The 21564-nt window shown below is 40.4% G+C and overlaps 1 protein-coding gene across 8 annotated transcripts in view; it reads left to right on the top strand.

Annotated features, from left to right (window-relative positions):
- Positions 1-21564, top strand: part of PTPRK (protein tyrosine phosphatase receptor type K) — a 484094-nt gene that overhangs the window by 321386 nt on the left and 141144 nt on the right. For all 8 annotated transcript variants that reach the window (XM_070733486.1, XM_070733484.1, XM_070733481.1 and 5 more), the window contains one exon: positions 18888-19190. In XM_070733486.1, the coding sequence (XP_070589587.1) occupies positions 18888-19190 (303 nt within the window). The remainder of the gene's footprint in view (positions 1-18887; positions 19191-21564) is intronic.

Here is a 21564-nt window from a genome sequence, read left to right as displayed (position 1 = left end):
TTAAAAACCAGCTTAATAGATATCCATACATCTCTCTCTCTCAGGTTACATCATAATTCCCTCTTGCTGTAACTATTCTGTCTAATCATCAAAACCATAGGTCACAAAATCATTTTCTTTTTTGTGCAAAAAGTCCACAAGGGCTTTCCAGTCTTTGATAAATGTCAGTAATGACTTTTCGGTAGTCAAAGAAGTCAGTTTGGCCATCTCAGCAAATTCCCCCAATGTTTCCATCCGTTTTCCACCATTCTTTTTCCATGAGTAGGAAATGCCGAATCTTTCTATCTCTGTGTATATAAAATTCTTGCCTCAGTAATCACATATTGAAATAATCTTCCATGACTCTTTCCGTGCTGTTTAATCATTTGTCCTAAACTCAAAAGTTCTGGATTTAATATTTTAAATCCTCTGCATCAGTGTATATATTCGATTTTATAGCTTTTTTAAATGTTCACTAAGCACTACAGTGTTATAGTGGCTCAGGGGCTAAGATGCTGAGTTTGTTGATCAAAAGGTTGGCAGTTCAATGGTTCGAATCCTTAGCGCCTATTAACAGAGTGTGTTCCCCTGTTGCAGCTTCTGCTGACCTAGCAGTTCAAAAGTTCGTAAAAAATGCAAGTAGAAAAATAGGGATCACCTTTGGTGGGAAGATATACAGATTTCTTTGTGCCTTTGATGTTTAGTCATCCTGACCACATGACCACAGAGACATCTTTAGACAGTGCTGGCTCTTCGGCTTTGAAACTGAGATGAGCACCATCCCCTAGAGTCAGGAAATTAGCACACATGTGTGAGAGGAACCTTTACCTTGACCTTACCTAAGCACTATAGAATGCCAATTCTTATTCTTCCCATGTCCAACATACATTTTATATTCCTTCGTATATTCTAGATAATTTCTCTGTCATCATATAACAACATTGCACCATTCTGTGATTACTTGGAAGTCGACAAAAATTCAGACAATTACACATTTTTATAAGAATTGTTAAATGTCACAATTTCTGTTCCGTTCCAAGTGACCTTATCAACTTATTCTGGTAAAAACGACATCGTTATACTCTAAATGTAGATCAACCTATAAAATCAGACAAAATATTATAGGAAAGATGTTAGATAATTATACGTGTAACTCAGTGGTGGGTTTCTTCCAGTTCGGACTGAATTGCAAGAACTGGTGGAGAAAATTCAGCCACAGTCACCAAACTGGTAGTGAAGGCCAGCTTGCTACACCTCCGAACTGGTTCCCTGATCACCTTTGCTTGGAAGCGGCTGACAAATAACCCTCTGCACATGCACAAAAGCTTCTGCACTTGTGCAGAGAGTCTTCGGAGAGGGGCAGCATACAAATCTAATTAATAATAATAATAATAATAATAATAATAATAATAATAATAATAATAATAATAATAATGTACCCAGATGTGACACACGTGCACTTCCGACATGACACACACATTTCCAAACCAGTAGGAAAGACAAGATAAATCCCTTCCTGATATACGTGTACTTCCATCAGCAGATACTGCCTTTGGATGAGAAGCTATGAACCTCCTTTCTATTCTCTCTTAGGTTGGTTTTTTTTCCCGCCTTTATATTCTGTGCCATCTCTATCTCTTTTCTGTGTTTTACTGCTTGGGTGATTTGTATTGCTGTTTAGAACGTGGCTGCATTTACATTCAGATGAAAGTAGCTCGGCACACAAAGTATGAACTCAATTATTGGAATGATATCTATTTTTTTATTGTATTTGTGTCTCTCTGCAATCAAACGGCTCTTGGTGGTTAAAGTGATATAAAGAGAAACAGAGTAAATCATCCAAACTAAATAAAACTAAAATAACCGTTCAAAAATAAAAGCAGAGATGGCTCAATTAGGTTAGAATGCCCTCTGCAACACTTATGTTTTCAACATCTTTTCGAACAAAGCCAGGGAGGGAAACAGCCTGGTCTCCACAGGGAAACTTTCAGAAAACCAATGCTACTACTGAGAAGCAATGACTTCTGGCTTTATCTCTCGTGGTGAAATGAGGCAAAGCTCACTTAGCCAATATTTCACTTAGCAACAGAAATTTGCTGCCCTAAGTCCTGGTTTACCTGTATACAAGTACAGTGTTCCCTTGACTTTCGCAGGGGATACCTTCCAAGACCGCCCACTAAAGTCAAATTTCCGCAAAGTGGATACGCGGTATTTAATTTAATACACGTACTGGCAGGACAAAGGCTGGTAGGTATGTGATTCCTTGTTTGGTACTGTGACCTAGCGAGTATTCAACCAGTTGATTTGTTAAATGGCTATTTCGGCCAATCAGCATCCGGATGTCACCAAAGGATGTATCACTCCGCTCAAGTAATGGCGGACGAAAGTTTGGCGATGACGTATTCATTTTTTCCCCAACACTGTAGGGATATGTGATATTTTACATATTTTAGTGTTAGAATTAATATTTGTAATATTTTTTAATAAATTTTATTTATTAATTTATTTATTTTATTTATTCGATTTTTATGCTGTCCTTCTCCTTAGACTCAGGGTGGCTTACAACGTGTTAGCAATAGCGCTTTTTAACAGAGCTAGCCTATTGCCCCCACAATCTGGGTCCTCATTTTACCCAACTCAGAAGGATGGAAGGCTGAGTCAACCTTGAGCCGGTGATGAGATTTGAACCGCTGACCTTCAGATCTACAGTCAGTGTCAGTGGCCAGCAGCACAGCACTCTACCTGCTGCGCCACCCCGGTTCAAATTTTGTGATTTTTAATGCAATATTTGTGATTTTTTTTTTAATGCAATATTCATAAAATATATACATCGGGCGGCCACGGGAAAACCTGTGGTGTTCAAAAAAACCATGGAGTATTTTTTTCCATTAATATTTTTTGAAAACCCATGGTATAGCCCTTCCACGAAAGTCAGACCCATGAAGATCAAGAGACCACTATAGTCTTTAAAGATAGCCTTGAGAAAAAAATGAATTGCAGCGGTAGTAAGCAAGCGAGGGTTGCCACTCCTGCCCCTACCGGTGTGCTGCACAATCAGTCCCGCACCTCAGGTGTTCATGAGCATCTGATCAAAAGTTTGCTTCTGTGCATGTGCATGCAGCAAAATCTCACTCGGATGTGTGTGCACGCTACGAATGCAGAGATGCCCGCACAGTTCAATTTTTGCTGCTGGTGCGATGGCGTCGACTTTACTGGTAGGAACCTGCTACTGGTAGTAAGTCTCTGTATCAAAGTCTACTTGCCCCAAGTAAGACCACAACTGCAAGTCAAAGTTGGGCAAAGGTCCTTCAAGCCTATCTGTTCTACTAGATGAAATGCTGAATCTAGAAATTCCTGACCATCCCAGCACTCTCTCTGGAATGAAATGTCCCTTTGAGAAAAACAAAACAAAACCAGGGGTTCACACACACACACAACCCGGGGGGGAGTATGTGTGTTAGCCATGCCTTTGGCAAAAACTGTTGAAGCCCTCTTTTCTTTTTCTTTGTCCAGGCTGAATTTGTTATCCTTGTTATGCTTTTGCAAGTAGAATGCTTGGCTGCATAGCAAGCAGGAAGAGGGAGATTGTGATTCCGCTGGTGAGACCATATTTGGAATACTGTGTTCAATTCTGGAGATCTCACCTACAAAAAGATATTGATGAAAATGAACAGGTCCAAAGACGGGCTACAAGAATGGTGGAAGGTCTTAAGCCTAAAACGTATCAGGAAAGACTTAATGAACTCAAACTGTATAGTCTGGAGGACAGAAGGAAAAGGGGGGACATGATCGAAACATTTAAATATGTTAAAGGGTTAAATAAGGTTCAGGAGAGAAGTGTTTTTAATAGGAAAGTGAACACAAGAACAAGGGGGCACAATTTGAGGTTAGTTGGGGGAAAGATTAGAAGCAACGTGAGAAAATACTATTTTACTGAAAGTGTAGTAGATGCTTGGAACAAACTTCCAGCAGACGTAGTTGGTAAATCCACAGTAACTGAATTTAAACATGCCTGGGATAAACATATATCCATCCTAAGATAAAATACAGGAAATAGTATAAAGGCAGACTAGATGGACCATGAGGTCTTTTTCTGCCGTCAGTCTTCTATGTTTCTATGTTTCTCATCTGAATTTGTTCTTTTTAGTTTTGCTTTTTGTTATCATATGTTAATGCTTCTTTCTGTTAATGCCTTTTTTGTTATCTTATGTTAATGAGTTGCCAGGAGTTACGCAGTGCATCGATCATCATCGTGCAGATCCATTAGGCCTGTGGAGAAGATCTTTCAAATGGGTCCCTGCTGTACCCCATAGATATCCCAGATAGCAATTCATGTCAATTTGTGATCAACCTATGGGATGTCTGTTGAAAAAAAACCCAGTAGCAAAGCACTTGTCATGCTTGAATGTCCTGCTCTTGTGCACTACTTTGAGAAATAGCCTTTTTGTCACACAGGCATGGTAACATATTCTGTTTTTCTTTGATTGACAGCGGGTAATGCATTTTATCATTAAAATTGGTTCCAAGGAAATGCGTGTTGCTCTCTGCTTTTCCTATTTAACGATGGACCTTTTGTTTCGAAAACAGTCTCTGAACAAAAGTGGGTAATCTCTACAAGGAGACCCAGATACTGGCCTGTCATGTCATCTATTCCTTATCAAGTGCTAAAGAAATAGAATTTCCTTTTTAGCTGTTATCTTGAGCTTTTTATTAAATCATTCAGCAGCTTTAAGTTGGCTTGTGGATCAAGTTTTGCGTTTTTCTTCTGTTTAGTCGTTTAGAAATCTTTTTATCCATTTGACTATTAATAGCCTTTGGATTTTTTTAAAAAGATATGATCATGAAAAACTATCTCTTGTTCAGTAATACACATAAAACATAATATAGGAGTACACCTGTATTTATTAATTAGATTGCTATGCCGTCCTTCATCCGCAGAGAAGGGCGGCATAGAAATATAATAAACAAACAAACAAACAGTCTTTGTGCAACATTAAAACTTTTAAATTTGAATAAGTAAATAGCAAGATGCATACAATAAAACAGGGGTGTCAAACTCAAGGCTCAGGGGCTGAATCCAGCCTGTGGGATGCTTGGATCTGGTCCATGGGGCCACCCTGGAAACAGCAAAGGACTGGCCTGTGGTGACTCTGCCAGCGAAAATGGAGCTCAGGAGGGCCGCATGCACCCCTACCGAGTTTCATTTTCACTGGCATAGGTTTGCAGGAGACTGTCACAGCCGAAAATGGAGCTCGGGAGTCTGTTTTCTCTGGCAGGGCACTCAGGCCATGTCAGGTGCCCCCAATATGAGTGACATCGATTTAGCCATGCCCACTTTGGCCACACCCACTCTGCCCCCCCCGCCCAAAGTCAAACACAACCCTGATGCAGCCCTTAATGAAATCAAGTTTGACACCCATGCAATAGAACATGCAATTATCCTTTTCAGGAAAAAAAAATGACTTTTTATTTCTGCCTGGTGGGATTCACATTTTTTGATAGAGTGATTAGTGGGATGCCATGCGGCAGATTAATAACCATTGATATGAAATAATAATTCTGTTTTCTCAGCCAATAAAGATTTGTCAGAAAGCATAACCATCATACACGCATCTATTATATGTATTTTTGTCATCTGGGAGAAAGTGATTTTTCTCTTCTCTCAACTTCACAAGTATAATTAATTTGGGTTCTGTTATGAAGATATTAAATCAATTATCTGTTGGAAGCTGTTAAAAGGAATGCACATGATGGCTAAATTAAAAGGAAAACAGAAATGGGCACAGCACAACTCTCCCTATGTAAAAATTTATATGCAGGCAAACTATATCCCAAGTGCGATTTCTTCAGATGTTTCATGAGAAACAAGTTGTCAGGAGAGTATAACAAAAGTCTCCAGTTTTCTTCTGCAAGGCAATACATTATTAAATAGAAACTCACAACTTTCTGACTATTTTTTTCATCAGTTACACTTTGAATGTACTATACTTCTACGGTATCTCTTACCCTGCTCATAGGCATAGGGGAATTACATTCTGAATTTAGAATTGTTTCAATGCTATTAATTTATAAAAATCCTAATATAGGATTTATAAGCATGTATTTTTTTTTCATAATCTTAGCATCGGTTGCTTGCTTATAGTTCAAGGCAAACTGGCATTATGTTGTTATTTTTTTAAAAAAATGTATAGATATATTTATTTTTGTTGGTGACTGTCAGAGTTGTATAAGAGCAGCTCAGGTAATATTATGGAATTTTTCCTCTTTCTTCTTCCTCTTCTGGTGCATGAAAATGTAACATTTCGAGAGGGGCCATTTTGCCAGTGGGAGAAAATAACTTATTTAATTGTGTCTTCCAGGTAGAAGCCACATTAGGGGGGGGGGAATCCTTAAACATCTTAATAATCTTATGGCAATTAAAATACTACAAATTTATGACGACTGCTCTTGCCTGGATTAAATCCCACTTGCAACTCAGTCCTTTCTGTGAACAAAGGACACTGCAGTCCATCCTCGGCATACATTTACGGGTTTTTAGGTTGTTGCTTAGACAACACTCCATCTTAAAAACAGCATATCTGTTGAATGGTGTTTTACTGAAGGCTATGCCTAGCTAAAAATCGGAGTTTACTTCAAATGATGCTCTGGGAAAGCGATAGATATGACATGCAGTAAAGTAAGAACAAAGCAAACCTATTTTAACTATGCAAAGCAAAATAGCACAGTGGCTCATGTGGTTAGGACACTGGGTTGGAAGTTAGCAAGCCCATTTTGAGACCCAAGGGGTCCTGTGAGGCAGGGTTATCTCTCATCTTTGGCTCCTGCAGGGAACAGGAAAGGAACCGCCAACTGGTTGTCTGCCTCAAGCAATGGTGATGTCACCAGGGATAGGTTGCTATTACCACCCCTACTGGTATGTATGTATGTATGTACGTACGTATGTACTTACTTACTTACTTACTTACTTACTTACTTACTTACTTACTTATTTATTTATTGGATTTGTATGCCGCCCCTCTCTGCAGACTCGGGGCGGCTAACAACAGCAATAAAACAGCATATAATAATAATCCAATACTAAAACAGTTAAAAACCCTTATTTATAAAACCAAACATACGTACAGACATACCATGCATAAAATTGTAAATGCCTAGGGGGAAAGAGTATCTCAATTCCCCCATGCGTGGCGGCAGAGGTGGGTTTTAAGCAGCTTACGAAAGGCAAGGAGGGTGGGGGCAATTTTAATCTCTGGGGGGAGTTGGTTCCAGAGGGCCGGGGCCGCCACAGAGAAGGCTCTTCCCCTGGGTCCCGCCAAGCAACATTGTTTAGTTGACGGGACCTGGAGAAGACCCACTCTGTGAGACCTAACTGGTCGCTGGGATTCGTGCAGCAGAAGGCGGTCCCTGAGATAATCTGGTTCGGTGCCATGATCGGCTTTATAGGTCATAACCAACGCTTTGAATTGTGACCGGAAACTGATCGGCAACCAATGCAGACTGCGGAGTGTTGGTGTAACATGGGCATATTTGGAAAAGCCCATGATTGCTCTCGCAGCTGCATTCTGCACGATCTGAAGTTTCCAAACACTTTTCAAAGGTAGCCCCATGTAGAGAGCGTTGCAGTAATCGAACCTCGAGGTGATGAGCGCATGAGTGACTGTGAGCAGTGACTCCCAGTCCAAATAGGGCCGCAACTGGTGCACCAGGCGAACCTGGGCAAACGCCCCCCTCGCCACAGCTGAAAGATGTTTCTCTAATGTGAGCTGTGTATCGAGGAGGACGCCCAAGTTGTGGACCCTCTCTGAGGGGGTCAGTGATTCTCCCCGCAGGGTAATGGACGTACAGATGGAATTGTCCTTGGAAGGCAAGACCCACAGCCACAGGTATGCTGCGTGTGCAGCTTAGGTGTTCTTGTGTATGTGTGGAGAAGGGGGGGGGGAGAGTTGGTGGCGCTCATAGGACTGCCACCAGAGGGGTCGTACGCAAATTACACATCTGGTGGCAGCTGTGAACAGTCCGCTACTGCATCGGTAGCAACCGACTACTGGATGTCACCAATTAAACTTTTCAACTTGGAAGTTTGCTTTTGGTATTAGTATTCAAGGCCAGTGTATTTAGCTTCTCTTTGTGTAGACTGTGTATCCTCACTACATCAGACTTGGAAACAAGCTTAGATCTTCTTCCAAGCCCTTGATTTATTTGGTTGCCCCACTCAAAAATGATGTGACTGTCTTACAATCAGCAGGCACTTTCATATTTTATTTATTTATTTATTGGATTTCTATGTCGCCGAGGACTCATAGTGTATATGCTACACTAAATAATTTGGATAGCCTAAAAATCTTTGGAGATGCTGGCACTTTAAAATAAACTTATCTTTAATTTTGGAGTTTGGTGCATCTAAGGTTGTTGCTAAACCAATAATCAACTGGATGTGCCCTTGGGGGGGAAGAATTTTGACATGCAGAAGAGATGCAATAAACTACTGAATAATTAGGTAGTGCTCTAGGCTTTGAAACATTAATATCTCAGGGTATAGGAAGTCTGAAAAACATAGCAATGAGTTAAGCATCTCTGCACAGAAGATAATATGTTAGCAAAGTATGTTTCCTTAAATTTAATTAGAATTTTTTTTAAATAAAGTTGTTATTGTTTTTTCTCCACAATACATCCCTACATATACCTTAATTCTTAACAAAGTACACATTGTTACATACTTTTATTTAATAATACATAAACCAATATCTTAATTTGCACCTTTTCTACTTTAATTACTCGTCTGTTTTCCCCTTTATATCATATCACTCCCCTTCCTCCCCTCCCTCTCTTCCCTCTACCTTCTTTCTCCTTCTCTTCCACTTTCTTACTTCTCTCCTTTCCCCTCTTGCCTTCCTTCTCTATATCCTTTTCTCCATCTTAACCTTTCCCTGAGTGTATCTAGTCACCATCCATCGTATAGTTAACAGGCAGGTAACTCATGTCCCTAAACAGTGATGGCTTCCTACTGGTGCGGTCCAAAGCACTGCACTAGTATAAACCCACTGGTAATGCAATTTTGGCAATTTTCCCCCCAGTGTCTCCGTATCGGAAGAAGCCCTCCTGCCCATCCTCGTCTTAATGCTGACCTTTATTCTTCATCCTGAGCACAGCTGAGAAGCTCTTTCTCAGGAGACACTGGAAAAAAATTACTGAAAATTGTGTCATCAGTGGGTTCCTACCAGTGCGCCACTCTGGACCACACCAGTAGGAACCTACCACTGTCCCTAACCTCATTTAATTATCGGTTCCTCTCTTAAACTCATTTTCCCCCCAGTATCCATATCTATGTTTATATCTTATATTTTCCTAGGTATCTTAATGCTGCCTCTTCAACTATTTTTTTCATTTGGATCTACCATCCTCAGTTTTCTATTTTCCTTCAATTTGATCAATGTTATTTGTCTTCTATATATATTCATTTTCTAGCCAATCATAAATTTCCCCCCAAACATTATAATATTGAGAGTCTTCTGTGTGTTTAATTTTCTTTATCAGTCTATTCATTTCTGCACAATCTGGTATTTTTTTAATTACCTCTCTTTCAGAGGGGGCTTTTGATGCTTTCCATTTTTTCTCAAATGCAATTCTTGCTGCTGTGATTATATTAATAATTAAATATGTATTTACTTTATTAAATTTATCTGGTAATATACCCAACAGGAGTATCTCTTGTTTCAGTTATATACATTGTTTCAATATTTTTTCTATCCACATTTGAATTAAATTGAATTGAATTCCAATATACTTTGGCTTCAGCACATGGTCCACCACATAGGAAAATTTCTGACTGAGAGTGATCAACCAGTGGAACAGCTTATCTTCAGAGGTTAGGAGACCTTCAAGAGGAATTAGACTGCCATTTGTCAGAAATGGAGTAGGGACCATTGAGCGGGGAGATGGACTAGATGACCTACAAGGTCCCTTCCAACTCTGATATTCTGAATTCTGTAAAAAGAGCCTGGTATTTGCTGAATTTAATTAGAATTTTAGATTGGGTAGTATGTGACTAAGTAAGCCCTGAAAAGATGAGAATAATAAAAACAATGGCTTGATAACTTTGGAAAATTTAGCTTGCTTCTTAGCTGGAATTAAATTGTAAGAAGGCTCAGCCAGTGGCCTATAGGTCAGAGAAGCCCTAAAGAGTAATATCTGGGGTGGGTTCATTCTCCTGCTCTTTCAGATGAAATTATTCTTAATGAGATGCAATTAAGGGTGTTTTTTTTTCAGATTTACTAAACAAAATAGCCACCTCTTCTCAAGAAACAGTTATTAGATTACTGTCCATTGAGGCTTTGTGGCTAGAGGTTTCGCAGTGCCCCAGTTTAAAGCAATTGGATCTGATCTCTCAGGACCCTGTTATGGATGTTCTTCAGAGTAGAAAACAAAATTGCACATCAAAGCATCATTTTCAGCAGCAGTGGGACAACAGGCAGAGTTTTGCCAACGCTAGAAAGAAATAGGGCTGACTTTAATGATCAGAAAATGGTTAGTCTTTGCGGACGATGAATTGATCGATACAAAACTGATTTGTCAGTCCTGAGAGAAAGTATTTCTCTATATCTTTGGCTACTATGTTTTTGCAAGGTAGTGGGGGGGGGAACCTTCCCATTTTGACACCCCACTCCCACTCGCTTCATCATCCCTTTGCTTCCCAAAACTGCCCTTATTTTCAGAGTAAGACACCCTCAAACATTAAGCAATGGAACCTTTTTTAAAAATAAAATTTTCAGAGTGGGGGAGGGCTTCCCATTTTGACATCCCACCCCAACCTACTTCCCATCTGGCACAACCCTACTCATCGGGGGGCCCTCTGACAGCTTGCTGGCCCTCCCACTTGGCTCTCCATCCAGAATCCGCAGTGAGTTGTCCCAGCAGTAAATTTGAAATTGAAATTGAAATGTCCTGCAAACAGATGGCGGCAGCGAGCGGTTTGAGCAATGAGCCAGCAGTGGCGAGGAGGGCACCCCCCCCCCCCGCTGGCTGTTTTGAGCTAGCGCTGTCGAGTTATCATAGAACCCCTCTGAAATGTGCTGCCTCCTTTCTGGGAAGCTGTGTGCTGCTGACATCATTCCTGGCCCCATTTGCAACCCTACTTGGACTGGGAGTCACTGCTCACAGTCACTCATGCCCTCGTCACCTCGAAACTCGACTACTGTAACGCTCTCTACATGGGGCTACCTTTGAAAAATGTTCGGAAACTTCAGATCGTGCAGAATGCAGCTGCGAGAGCAATCATGGGCTTTCCCAAATATGCCCATGTTACACCAACACTCCGCAATCTGCATTGGTTGCCGATCAGTTTCCGGTCACAATTCAAAGTGTTGGTTATGACCTATAAAGCCCTTCATGGCACCGGACCAGATTATCTCAGGGACTGCCTTCTGCTACACGAATCCCAGTGACCAGTTAGGTCCCACAGAGTGGATCTTCTCCGGGTCCCGTCAACTAAAGAATGTCGCTTGGCGGGACCCAGGGGTAGAGCCTTCTCTGTGGCGTCCCAGGCCCTCTGGAACCAACTCCCCCCAAAGATTAGAATTGCCCCCACTCTCCTTGCCTTTCGTAAGCTGGTTAAACCCACCTCTGCCATCAGGCATGGGGGAATTGAGACCCTCTTCCCCCTAGGCCTTTACAATTCTATGCATGGTATGTATGTATGTTTGGTTTTTTATATTAATGGGTTTTTAATTGTTTCTAACATCAGACTACTGTTGTACACTGCTTTATTGTTGCTGTTAGCCACCCCGAGTCTCCGGAGAGGGGCGACATACAAATCCAATAAATAAATAAATACTTCTCCTTCAGCTCCACACTTCATGGGGGAGTAACACCCCAACTGTGAATTTATTGTCTTTGTATTCCACCCAGAGTTGCATTTTTTAAAAACTGCGCAGCCACTCGAATACATAAAGAAACTAAATAAATGTCTTGGGAATATCTCTTCTGAGATTTAATCAGGAAGAAACTTCTTATTAGGCTTTACCAAGCTACTTTCTTTACTCCGAATGTGTGGGTGCTGCCAATCTGACAATTTCTTCATGGTCTTTACACAATAATAAAGCAAACAGGCTAAAATTTTCTTGTCTCCTCCTATAATTGCTTGCTTAGCCAAAAATTCTACAGTGGGGTAAAGGGCAATAAACAACAATAGACTCTTAAATAAGAACTGTTTTCTCCCCAAAGGAATTGGAATATGTTTTTGTTGGGCTAAACTATGATTGATTACCACTTGATTAGCCTGATAAATTTCTAATCCTTCCTCAGTTTCTAATTCATTAAACAACACTTGCTGAAAAGTTTGTTTTAACAAGGTAGATATAGAATATAGGGTGCCAGTAAGGACAAAAAAAGGGATATATCCTAGTATAAAAGGGTACAAGGATATTAATATTGATATCAGTTAATAGTCATATAATAATAATAATAATTATTATAATAATTTATTGGATTTGTATGCTGCCCCTCTCCGTAGACTCGGGGCGGCTAACAACAATGATAAAAAACAGCATGTGACAATCCAATAATAAAACAACTAAAAACCCTTACTATAAAACCAAACATACACACAGACATACCATGCATAACTTGTAATGGCCTAGGGGGAAGGAATATCTCAACTCCCCCATGCCTGGCGGTATAAATGAGTCTTGAGTAGTTTACGAAAGACAAGCAGGGTGGGGGCAATTCTAATCTCCGGGGGGAGTTGGTTCCAGATGGCCGGGGCCGCCACAGAGAAGGCTCTTCCCCTGGGGCCTGCCAAACGACATTGTTTAGTCGACGGGACCCAGAGAAGGCCAACTCTGTGGGACATTATTGGTCGCTGGGATTCGTGCGGTAGCAGGTGGTTCCGGAGGTACAAATTAATACCAGTATCCCTGAGGGTCTGCCACAGAGGGGAGGGGGTCAGACTGTATTCCAAAACGCCGAAAGGCCAGACAAGGTATAACGGATGGAAGCTGACCAAAGAAAGATTCAACCTGGAAATAAGGAGAAACCTTCTGATGGTCAGAGCGATCAACCCGTGGAACAGCTTGCCTGCAGAGGTTGTGAGCTCTCCAACACTTCAGACTTTCAATAGGAGACTGGATGGTCATTTGTACGAAATGGTATAGGGACTCCTGCAAGTTAAAATTGTAGGCATGCATAGCAGAGTCAGGTATATATTTTGGTGGAAGTTATCCTGCTACCAAGAACAAATGATTCCCATATAATTAACGCCTTTCTCAGTTACTATTTGCACATTTGCTTAACTGTCAAAAACATTTGCCAAACATAGCTGGGGCAGGTACCTTTCTGTCGTTGTATTGCTAAGTTTTTGCAATCATCCATGCAAATAAACTGGTTTAGTATGTTTGAGAAACACTTAGGTCACAAGTTATAGAAAAAGTCTCTTTCAACATTATTTAAATTATGGATTTGCTAAAGTATGGAAACTGCACACACTTTAGCCCAACTGAGGGTTCAATTTCAAGAAGGGGAGAATAAATCAGATAATAACTCCCTATGCTCCATGAGAAACCCTTAATCCTAGGATGGGAAGGACCCTTTGAGTTCTTTTAGGCTCATATTTTCTTTGAGAATTACAGTAGTTAAAAAGGCACAGGCTTTCTTTTTGTCCTACTTGTTTGTAATTAAAAAAAAATTCTACACTTGGAATCTTATCTCAGATTTTTCAGTTAAAACTTCAAGACATTAAGGTTTATCTGCATTCCATTTTGGAACACTTAAGCCATAGCAATAGCACTTACACTTATATACCACTTCATAGTACTTACATCCCATGTAAATGGTTTACAGAGTCAGCATATTGCCCCCAGCAGCATGAGTCATCATTTTACCAACCTTGGAAGGATGGAAGGTTGAGTCAACCTTGAGCCGGTCAGGATTAAACTGCAATACTGTTTTCTAACCACCACGCCACCACGACTTTTCAACCTTTTTTGAGCCGCGGCACATTTTTTACATTTACAAAATCCTGGGGCACACCACCAACCAAAATGACACAAAATGACACTCTAACACAGTACATATTATACATATAGTTAATAATATAGTATGTCACCCTCTGCGGGGGCCTCTTGTAAAAAGAAAAAGGTCAAATATCTATACATACCATCAGGATAGACATAACCAGCTGAGGCTGAGGCTTCATCTAGTGGTGGCAACATTTACCTCCAGTCTTGACCAGGATTAGAAATCGGGACCATGGGGAGGAGTAGCAGCTTCAACTATTTGCCGCAGCCACACAATGACAAGTATGTGGAAGTCCGAGCGGGAACCTTCCTGTTCTTTTTTTTATTGTGTACAATAAAAATCATTAAAAATAAATAAATAAAATAAAACAGTGATAGCCCAAATCATCATTAATCCAACTCAAAAGATTGCTGAACAGGAAAGATGTGAAGAACATGTTATGACTCTGTGCTAAGATCCTTCTAACTCTTGCTCAAGTCTGATGTTTGTTGAATTTGAATCTCTTTGAAGGAGTTGATGAAAAAAGAGTACAGTGATCCCTCGATTTTCGTGGGGGTTGCGTTCCCAGAGTGCCTGCGAAAGTCAAATTTCCGTTAAGTAGAGATGCGGAAGTAAAAACACCATTTTTGGCTACCCCCACGCACCCTTTTCCAAGGCCGTACAAGGAGCCGGGCTTGAAGTTGGGGAGCGACGAAAGTGCGGAGGCCGGCAAAGATTGTTTTCAATGTCGGCCGCCCCCGCCCCCCCAGCGCCTTCGGCCCCCTCGCCGCTACCCCCCAGCTGGCCGATCTGCCCCTCTCACCGGCTTTCTTGGGGCACGGGTCCTCCTGCAGCAGCGCTGGAAGCTACGGCTTCTCATCCTCCTCATTCGGCCGTTAGCCGCTCTGAGCGCTTTGAGAATGCCCGCCCCGCCCCTCTCGCAGTCCCTTAGCTGAGAGCACTTTCATCCCAGCTGTCAGTGAGGGGGCTGCAGGAGAGGTGGGGCAGGCGTTCTCACAGAGAAAGAGCAACAGACAGAGCGAGATAGAAAGGAGACAGTGAGAGAGAGTGTGAGAAAGAGAGGGAGAGAGCAAGAGAGGGGGAGAGTGGAAGGTAGAGAGACAGAGAGAGAGAGAGAGAAATGATAGAAAAAAGGGGAGAAAAAAAGAGAAATGAGAAAATGATTGAAGCAGAGAATGACAGAAAAGAGAGAGAAAGAGAGAGAGAGAAGTGACTCTTGGTGATGACGTATGACATCATCGGGTGGGAAAAACCATGGTGTAGAAAAAAAACCACGGAGTATTTTTTAATTAATATTTTTTGAAAAACCGTGGTATAGCCGTTTCGCAAAGTTTGAACCTGCGAAAATCGAGGGATCACTGTATTATTGCTGAGGTATTCATCACCATTTCATTTATTATACTGTCTTTTCACCAGAAAAGTAAAAACTAGCACAGATGAGGGGGAAATACCCACAATGGAAGCTGATAATTGAGAGCAGGAAACAAAAATCCAAATACAGTATAATTTTTGAATTGTGAAAAATGCATTAATCCAGGAATCTCTCTATTGAATCAAGAAATAGATGCTTGTATTAGTTTGCATGCTTGAACAGATTTAACAGAGTCCCCGCTTGACTTGCTGTTTGCTTAGTTGATATTTTTAATTTGTTTAATTAGAATTTTAAAAGCCTGTGAAAATTTGTGAATGAATATAAGTATGTGCGTTTGTGTATTTTCAAGAGTTCATGCACAATGAATATTCAAATTATGTTTGGATCTGTCATCCTGAATCTGAGATTAGTGCCAAGAAATCATAATTTTACTAATGTAAATAAATGTAGTGGAGTATAGTCTTTTAAATGAGGCTCCAGCATGTATACTCACGGTCATGACTCTCATTTTGCAGTCATTTTAATTAAGTCAGACTATAAAGTTAGTCTTGCATGGGGGATAAACACACTGGGGAGATGATGAAAGATTGATGGCTACCCAGGCAGTAAAACAAGTAACTCTAATGTTTTCTAACAAAATTGAGATCTATGTACATACAATCGGTCAAGCTTGGGTGATAGTGCATATTTTGCCAGTTTAGATATCTTGTTAGCTTATTTGGGGAATCAAGGAAGGGCTCCGATGTACGCTATTTCAAAGGGATTTTCCATTTTAGTTTTTTCAGCTTTTTGCTGTGGCTGAACAGCGAGGGTACCCAAGTCATAAATTTTAATTAATATCACTATCATTTTGGTTACTGCTAGCTTAGTAGAGCAATTAGTGTAATTAGTAAACAGCATAGCTTGGTGGCATGATAAATCACAGTTAGGAGCACGTTGTCTCTTCACCGGGATGATGTATTATCCAATTTGCTCAAATTTTAATGTGTGCCCGAGGAAATCAAAAAATAAAAAATAAGCATTCCAACAGCTGGTGGCAGTCTTTGGTGGCTCTTGGTCAGTCTTCTGTCAGTCTTCCCAAATATTTTTAATTAGTCAAAAATGTCTGCTAATTAAACATTTCATTTTCAACACTCGTGGATGTTATGAACAACTTATACAGAAAGGACAGGAAGAGAATGAATTTTTTGTGACAAGGAAAATTGAAGTTTGCACAGTGGCCATCTTGTAGACGCCCACCTACCAGTAAGCAGCACGCAGATCAGATTTCAGTATGTAATAGAAAGACTGCAAATTTAAATGGTCCATGGAAATTATTTATTGTGGTTTTGAATTAAAAAAAGAGCACTGCCATCTATTATAGTAGACTTGATAAATGCTGTATTCATCGTGCTTATCGTCCTCACCATCTCATCCTGGGTGAGGACCTCAGAGATTGCAGAAGACTCAAGCACTTTCATAAATAGTGCCTGCAGTTGTGGAACTAAATCATGTGTCTATCACTTTACTGACCCCATACAACTTAGTGACAATGGTGTCAGTCTCCACTGTCTTCCTTCCAAGACATGGGACTGGAACAGACGTTGCACCACCCGCACCCATTCCTGGACTGGGTGGCTTTGCTCACAGTCATCCATGCTTTTAGTCACTTCCTGTTTGGATTACAGCAATGCACTCAGAATGCAGCTTGCCCCTGAAGACCATCCAGAAACTGCAACTTGTTTAGAATACAGCAGCATCAACAGTTTCATGTTTCCCATGGATCGTCCGAGCAATACCATTGCTGTATGAGCTGCAGTTGCTTTTTACCCTTTTCCCCCCAAGGTGCTTTATAGCCTTTAAAGGCCTCCGTGGCACTGAGCCAGGTTATTTGACACTTATTAAGGGTATCTGCCCATACTTCCAGGTCAGATAACATGGGTTCACTCCTGGTCTCCTTGCTTAAATAGGACCTTGGAGGTGCACCTTGTTGGTGGCTCCCCCAGTCCTCCTGCTAGAAATCACAGGGATCTCAACACTTCTAGCTTTCTGGAGAGCTAGCTCTTTCCCCAAGCATTGGGCTTGGGTAGGGAGATTAAACTGGAAGAATGTTTGGTCTGGTGCTTGGAAGGAAAAGTAAATGTAATTATGTTATATGGATTGTGTTGGTTACGACCTAAAAGCCCTACATGGCATCGGACCAGATTACCTTCTCGACTGTCTTCTGCCTCATGTGTCCCAGGAGCCGGTCAGATCCCACAAAGTTGGCCTTCTCAAGGTCCCGTCGGCTACATAATGTCGCCTGGTGGGGACCTAGGGGAAGAGCCTTCTTTGTGGCAGTCCCAGGAACCAACTCCCTCCAGAGATTCGTACTGTCCACACCCTCCCCACCTTCCGCAAGAGTCTACACACCTATATTTGCCAACAGACTTGGGGCCACTAAGACCAACATTTAGCCCCAGCTGATGAATGAATTCATGTTTGATTGTCTGAGTACAAGTGACTGGTTTTTTTTATGAAATTGGGGTTTTAGTATGTTTTTAAATCTAGATTTCTACATGTCATGTATTACTTTGTTTTGAGCTGCACTTAGTCTGAGGAATAGGGCAGCATAGAAATCAGACAGACAGATAGATAGATAGATAGATAGATAGATAGATAGATAGATAGATAGATAGATAGATAGATAGATATTATTATTATTATTATTTTTTATTATTTATTAGATTTGTATGCCGCCCCTCTCTGTAGACTCGGGGCGACTTACAGCAATGATAAAAACAATATATAATAACAAATCTAATAGTTAGAATCTAAAATAACAATAATACATTTAAAAAGTCTAAAAAAACAAAACAAAACAAGAAACCCCAATATATAAAAACATACATACAGTCATCATACACAAAAAACTACATAGGCAGGGGGAGATGTTTCAGTTCCTCCACGCTTGACGGCAGAGGTGGGTTTTAAGGAGTTTACGAAAGGCAAGGAGGGTGGGGGCAGTTCTAATCTCTGGAGGGAGCTGATTCCAGAGGGTCGGAGCCGCCAGAGAGAAGGCTCTTCCCCTGGGTCCTGCCAAACGACATTGTTTAATTGACGGGACCCGGAGGAGACCAACTCTGTGGGACCTAACCGGTCGCTGGGATTCGTGCGGCAGAAGGCGGTCTCATAGATAGATAGATAGATAGATAGATAGATAGATAGATAGATAGATAGATAGATAGATAGATAGATAGATAGATAGATAGATAGATAGATAGACAGGTAGGTAGGTAGGTAGGTAAGTAGGTAGATAGATAGATAGATAGATAGATAGATAGATAGATAGATAGATAGATAGATAGATAGATAGATAGATAGATAGATGTGAGCCTCCTAGAATAATTGTATGAGATAAATCTCTTTACAAGGTGCTTTATAGCCTTTACCTAAGGGTATCTGCCTTTAAACAAACAAAAATATTTGAGATTTCATTTTATTCATATTTTCTCTGGCCTAATATTTTATAGAGGTTAATTTGATGATATTATGTTTTGCATTTTAGAGCCTATGAGAACACCCAAGACTTTAAAAATTGCCGAAATCCAGGCACGTCGTATTGCTGTGGATTGGGAATCCCTAGGATATAACATCACTCGCTGCCATACCTTCAATGTTACCATCTGCTACCATTACTTCCGTGGCCATAATGAAAGCAAGGCTGACTGCTTGGACATGGATCCCAAAGCACCACAGCACGTTGTGAATCACCTGCCTCCTTACACAAATGTGAGCCTCAAGATGATTTTGACAAATCCTGAAGGACGGAAAGAGAGTGAGGAGACCATTATACAGACGGACGAAGATGGTACGTTCTGCTTTATTCCTTAGAGTTGGTTGTTACTCCATGTGTGGCTCTCCCATCTCTAGTTTTCCATATTGTAAATACCTTATGATTTTTCTTTTTTTTAAAAAAGTCATTTGAAGACAATATTTACTCTATGTCAGTGCTTCTCAAATAGTGGGACACATGACCCGGGGGGGGCGTTTGCTGCAGGGAGTAGGCCACGCATCTTACTTGTCACTTGTACCAGCACCCCCATCATGTTACTCGGTGTTGTGTCCAGGGCAGCCCATTCTAAAAAAAAAAGTCTCGCGAGTTCAATCAAACATCTTGAACTCGCGAGACATTTTCTTTTAGAACAGGCTGCCCTGGACACAATGCTGAGAAACACGATGGGGGTACCTGTACAAGTGTCAAGTAGGGTGTGGGTCTCACAGTGGGGTGCAATTTGGGTGTGGCAGGAAGGTCAAAGAGTTGGGGGGCACAAAAAGTTTACTTCTTCCTAGGGGGGAGGCATAACAGAAAATAATTGAGAAGCACTGCTCTAAATAAATATTGTAATGTAAATAATTTGTATCTAGTTTTTTAATTCTTTCTTTTGAAGTGATGTAGTCATAAAGCTCAAAATTCACATGACCATGCCATACCTGCAGTTGTTGTGGTGGTTAACATTATTGATTGATTGATTGATTTAATTTGATTTGATTTGATTTGATTTGATTTGATTTGTATGCCACCCCTCTCTGTGGACTCGGGGTGGCTAACAACAATAATAAAAACAGCATGTAGAAATCCAATACTAAAACAGCTAAAAACCCTTATTATAAAACCAATCATACATGCAAACATACCATACATAAATTGTAGAAGCCTAGGGGGAAAGAAAATCTCAGTTCCCCTATGCCTGACGGCAGAGGTGGGTTTTGAGGAGCTTACGAAAGGCAAGGAGGGTGGGGACTATTCTAATCTCTGGGGGGAGTTGGTTCCAGAGGGCTGGGGCCGCCACAGAGAAGGCTCTTCCCCTGGGTCTCGCCATACAACATTGTTTAGTTGACGGGACCCAGAGAAGGCCCACTCTGTGGGACCTAACTGGTCGCTGGGATTCATGCGGCAGAAGGCACGAATAATGTCACATGACTGCTGCTTGTGAATTCCTCTCATTTTCTGATTGACATGTGCTGGTTGTAAGCTGGCAATGAAGGTTGCAAATGACTATCATGTCCCTATTGGGACCATGTTAATTGCCTGCTGCTTGCTAAGCACACAAATCACAATCCCATGACCCCAGGGAAATTGTGAAAGCCACAACTTCAAGGAGCAGTTGTTGTGAGTCTCTTCATTCTGCACTTTTGTAATTCTGAATAATCATTCTGAATACGTGATGGCTAAATGGGTCTACCTGCATGTACTTTTATGCTATTCTACCTTCTCAGTAATTATAACTGCTTACACTGAGATTGCTGATTTAAAATAATCTTCATTTTTAATTCTGCTTACAATATAGCTTTATTTATCATGTTTGAGGAAAAATAAAGGATGCTTTAAATGTTTACAAAGCTTATTAGTGATTATCTTTATGAATCTTAATTTCAAGCAAATTAAAACAAAATTAAACATTCCTAATTAGAAGGAAATGATAATATATGAAAGTAGTTTAATTTCATATCATTGAGTTTGTAAGTAACTGCATATTTACATTGCAAATATGCATATTAAAACTGTTGTACACAGATTTTCACATTATATATCTCTGTGAAACCCAGTTGGGATATCTTATTAACATCAGCAGAGAAGTGCAGTAGAACTGCTTTCTTGTAATAAATTCCAAAAACTTGAATATCAAGGGATTTCAACCAAAGTTAACATAGTGCCCAGAGAGACAAATCAGGATTTGAAAAGTTGAAAAGCAAAAGTAAACCATGAAATGCATTGATTATGATTTACAGCGATGTCTGATTCAGTAAATCTATGATGGAGAATAGAATAGAATAGAATAGAATTCAAGTGTGATTGGACACATAAGGAATTTGTCTTTGGTGTATATGCTCTCATAAAAAGACAAGATATATTCATCAAGAATTATAAGGTACAACACTTAATGACTGTCATAGGGAACAAATCAGTAAATAATCAATATAAATATATATCGTAAGGATATAAAGTGTTAAAAAGTGCTATTGCTAACATGTTGTAAGCCGCCCTGAGTCTAAGGAGAAGGGCGGCATAAAAATAAAATAAATAAAATAAATAAGTAACAGGTTACAGTCCTGCAGTCATAAGTGGGAGCAGATAGGAGATAAGAATGATGAAAAGACTAATAGTAATAGAAATGCATCCTTAGTGAATAGTTTTACAGTGGTGAAGGAATTATTTGTTTAGCAGAGTGATGGTGTTCAAA

This window comes from Erythrolamprus reginae, chromosome 1 (assembly GCF_031021105.1).
Source record: "Erythrolamprus reginae isolate rEryReg1 chromosome 1, rEryReg1.hap1, whole genome shotgun sequence".
NCBI classification, from domain to species: domain Eukaryota; kingdom Metazoa; phylum Chordata; class Lepidosauria; order Squamata; family Dipsadidae; genus Erythrolamprus; species Erythrolamprus reginae.
This window is presented reverse-complemented; position numbering and strand designations above follow the sequence as displayed.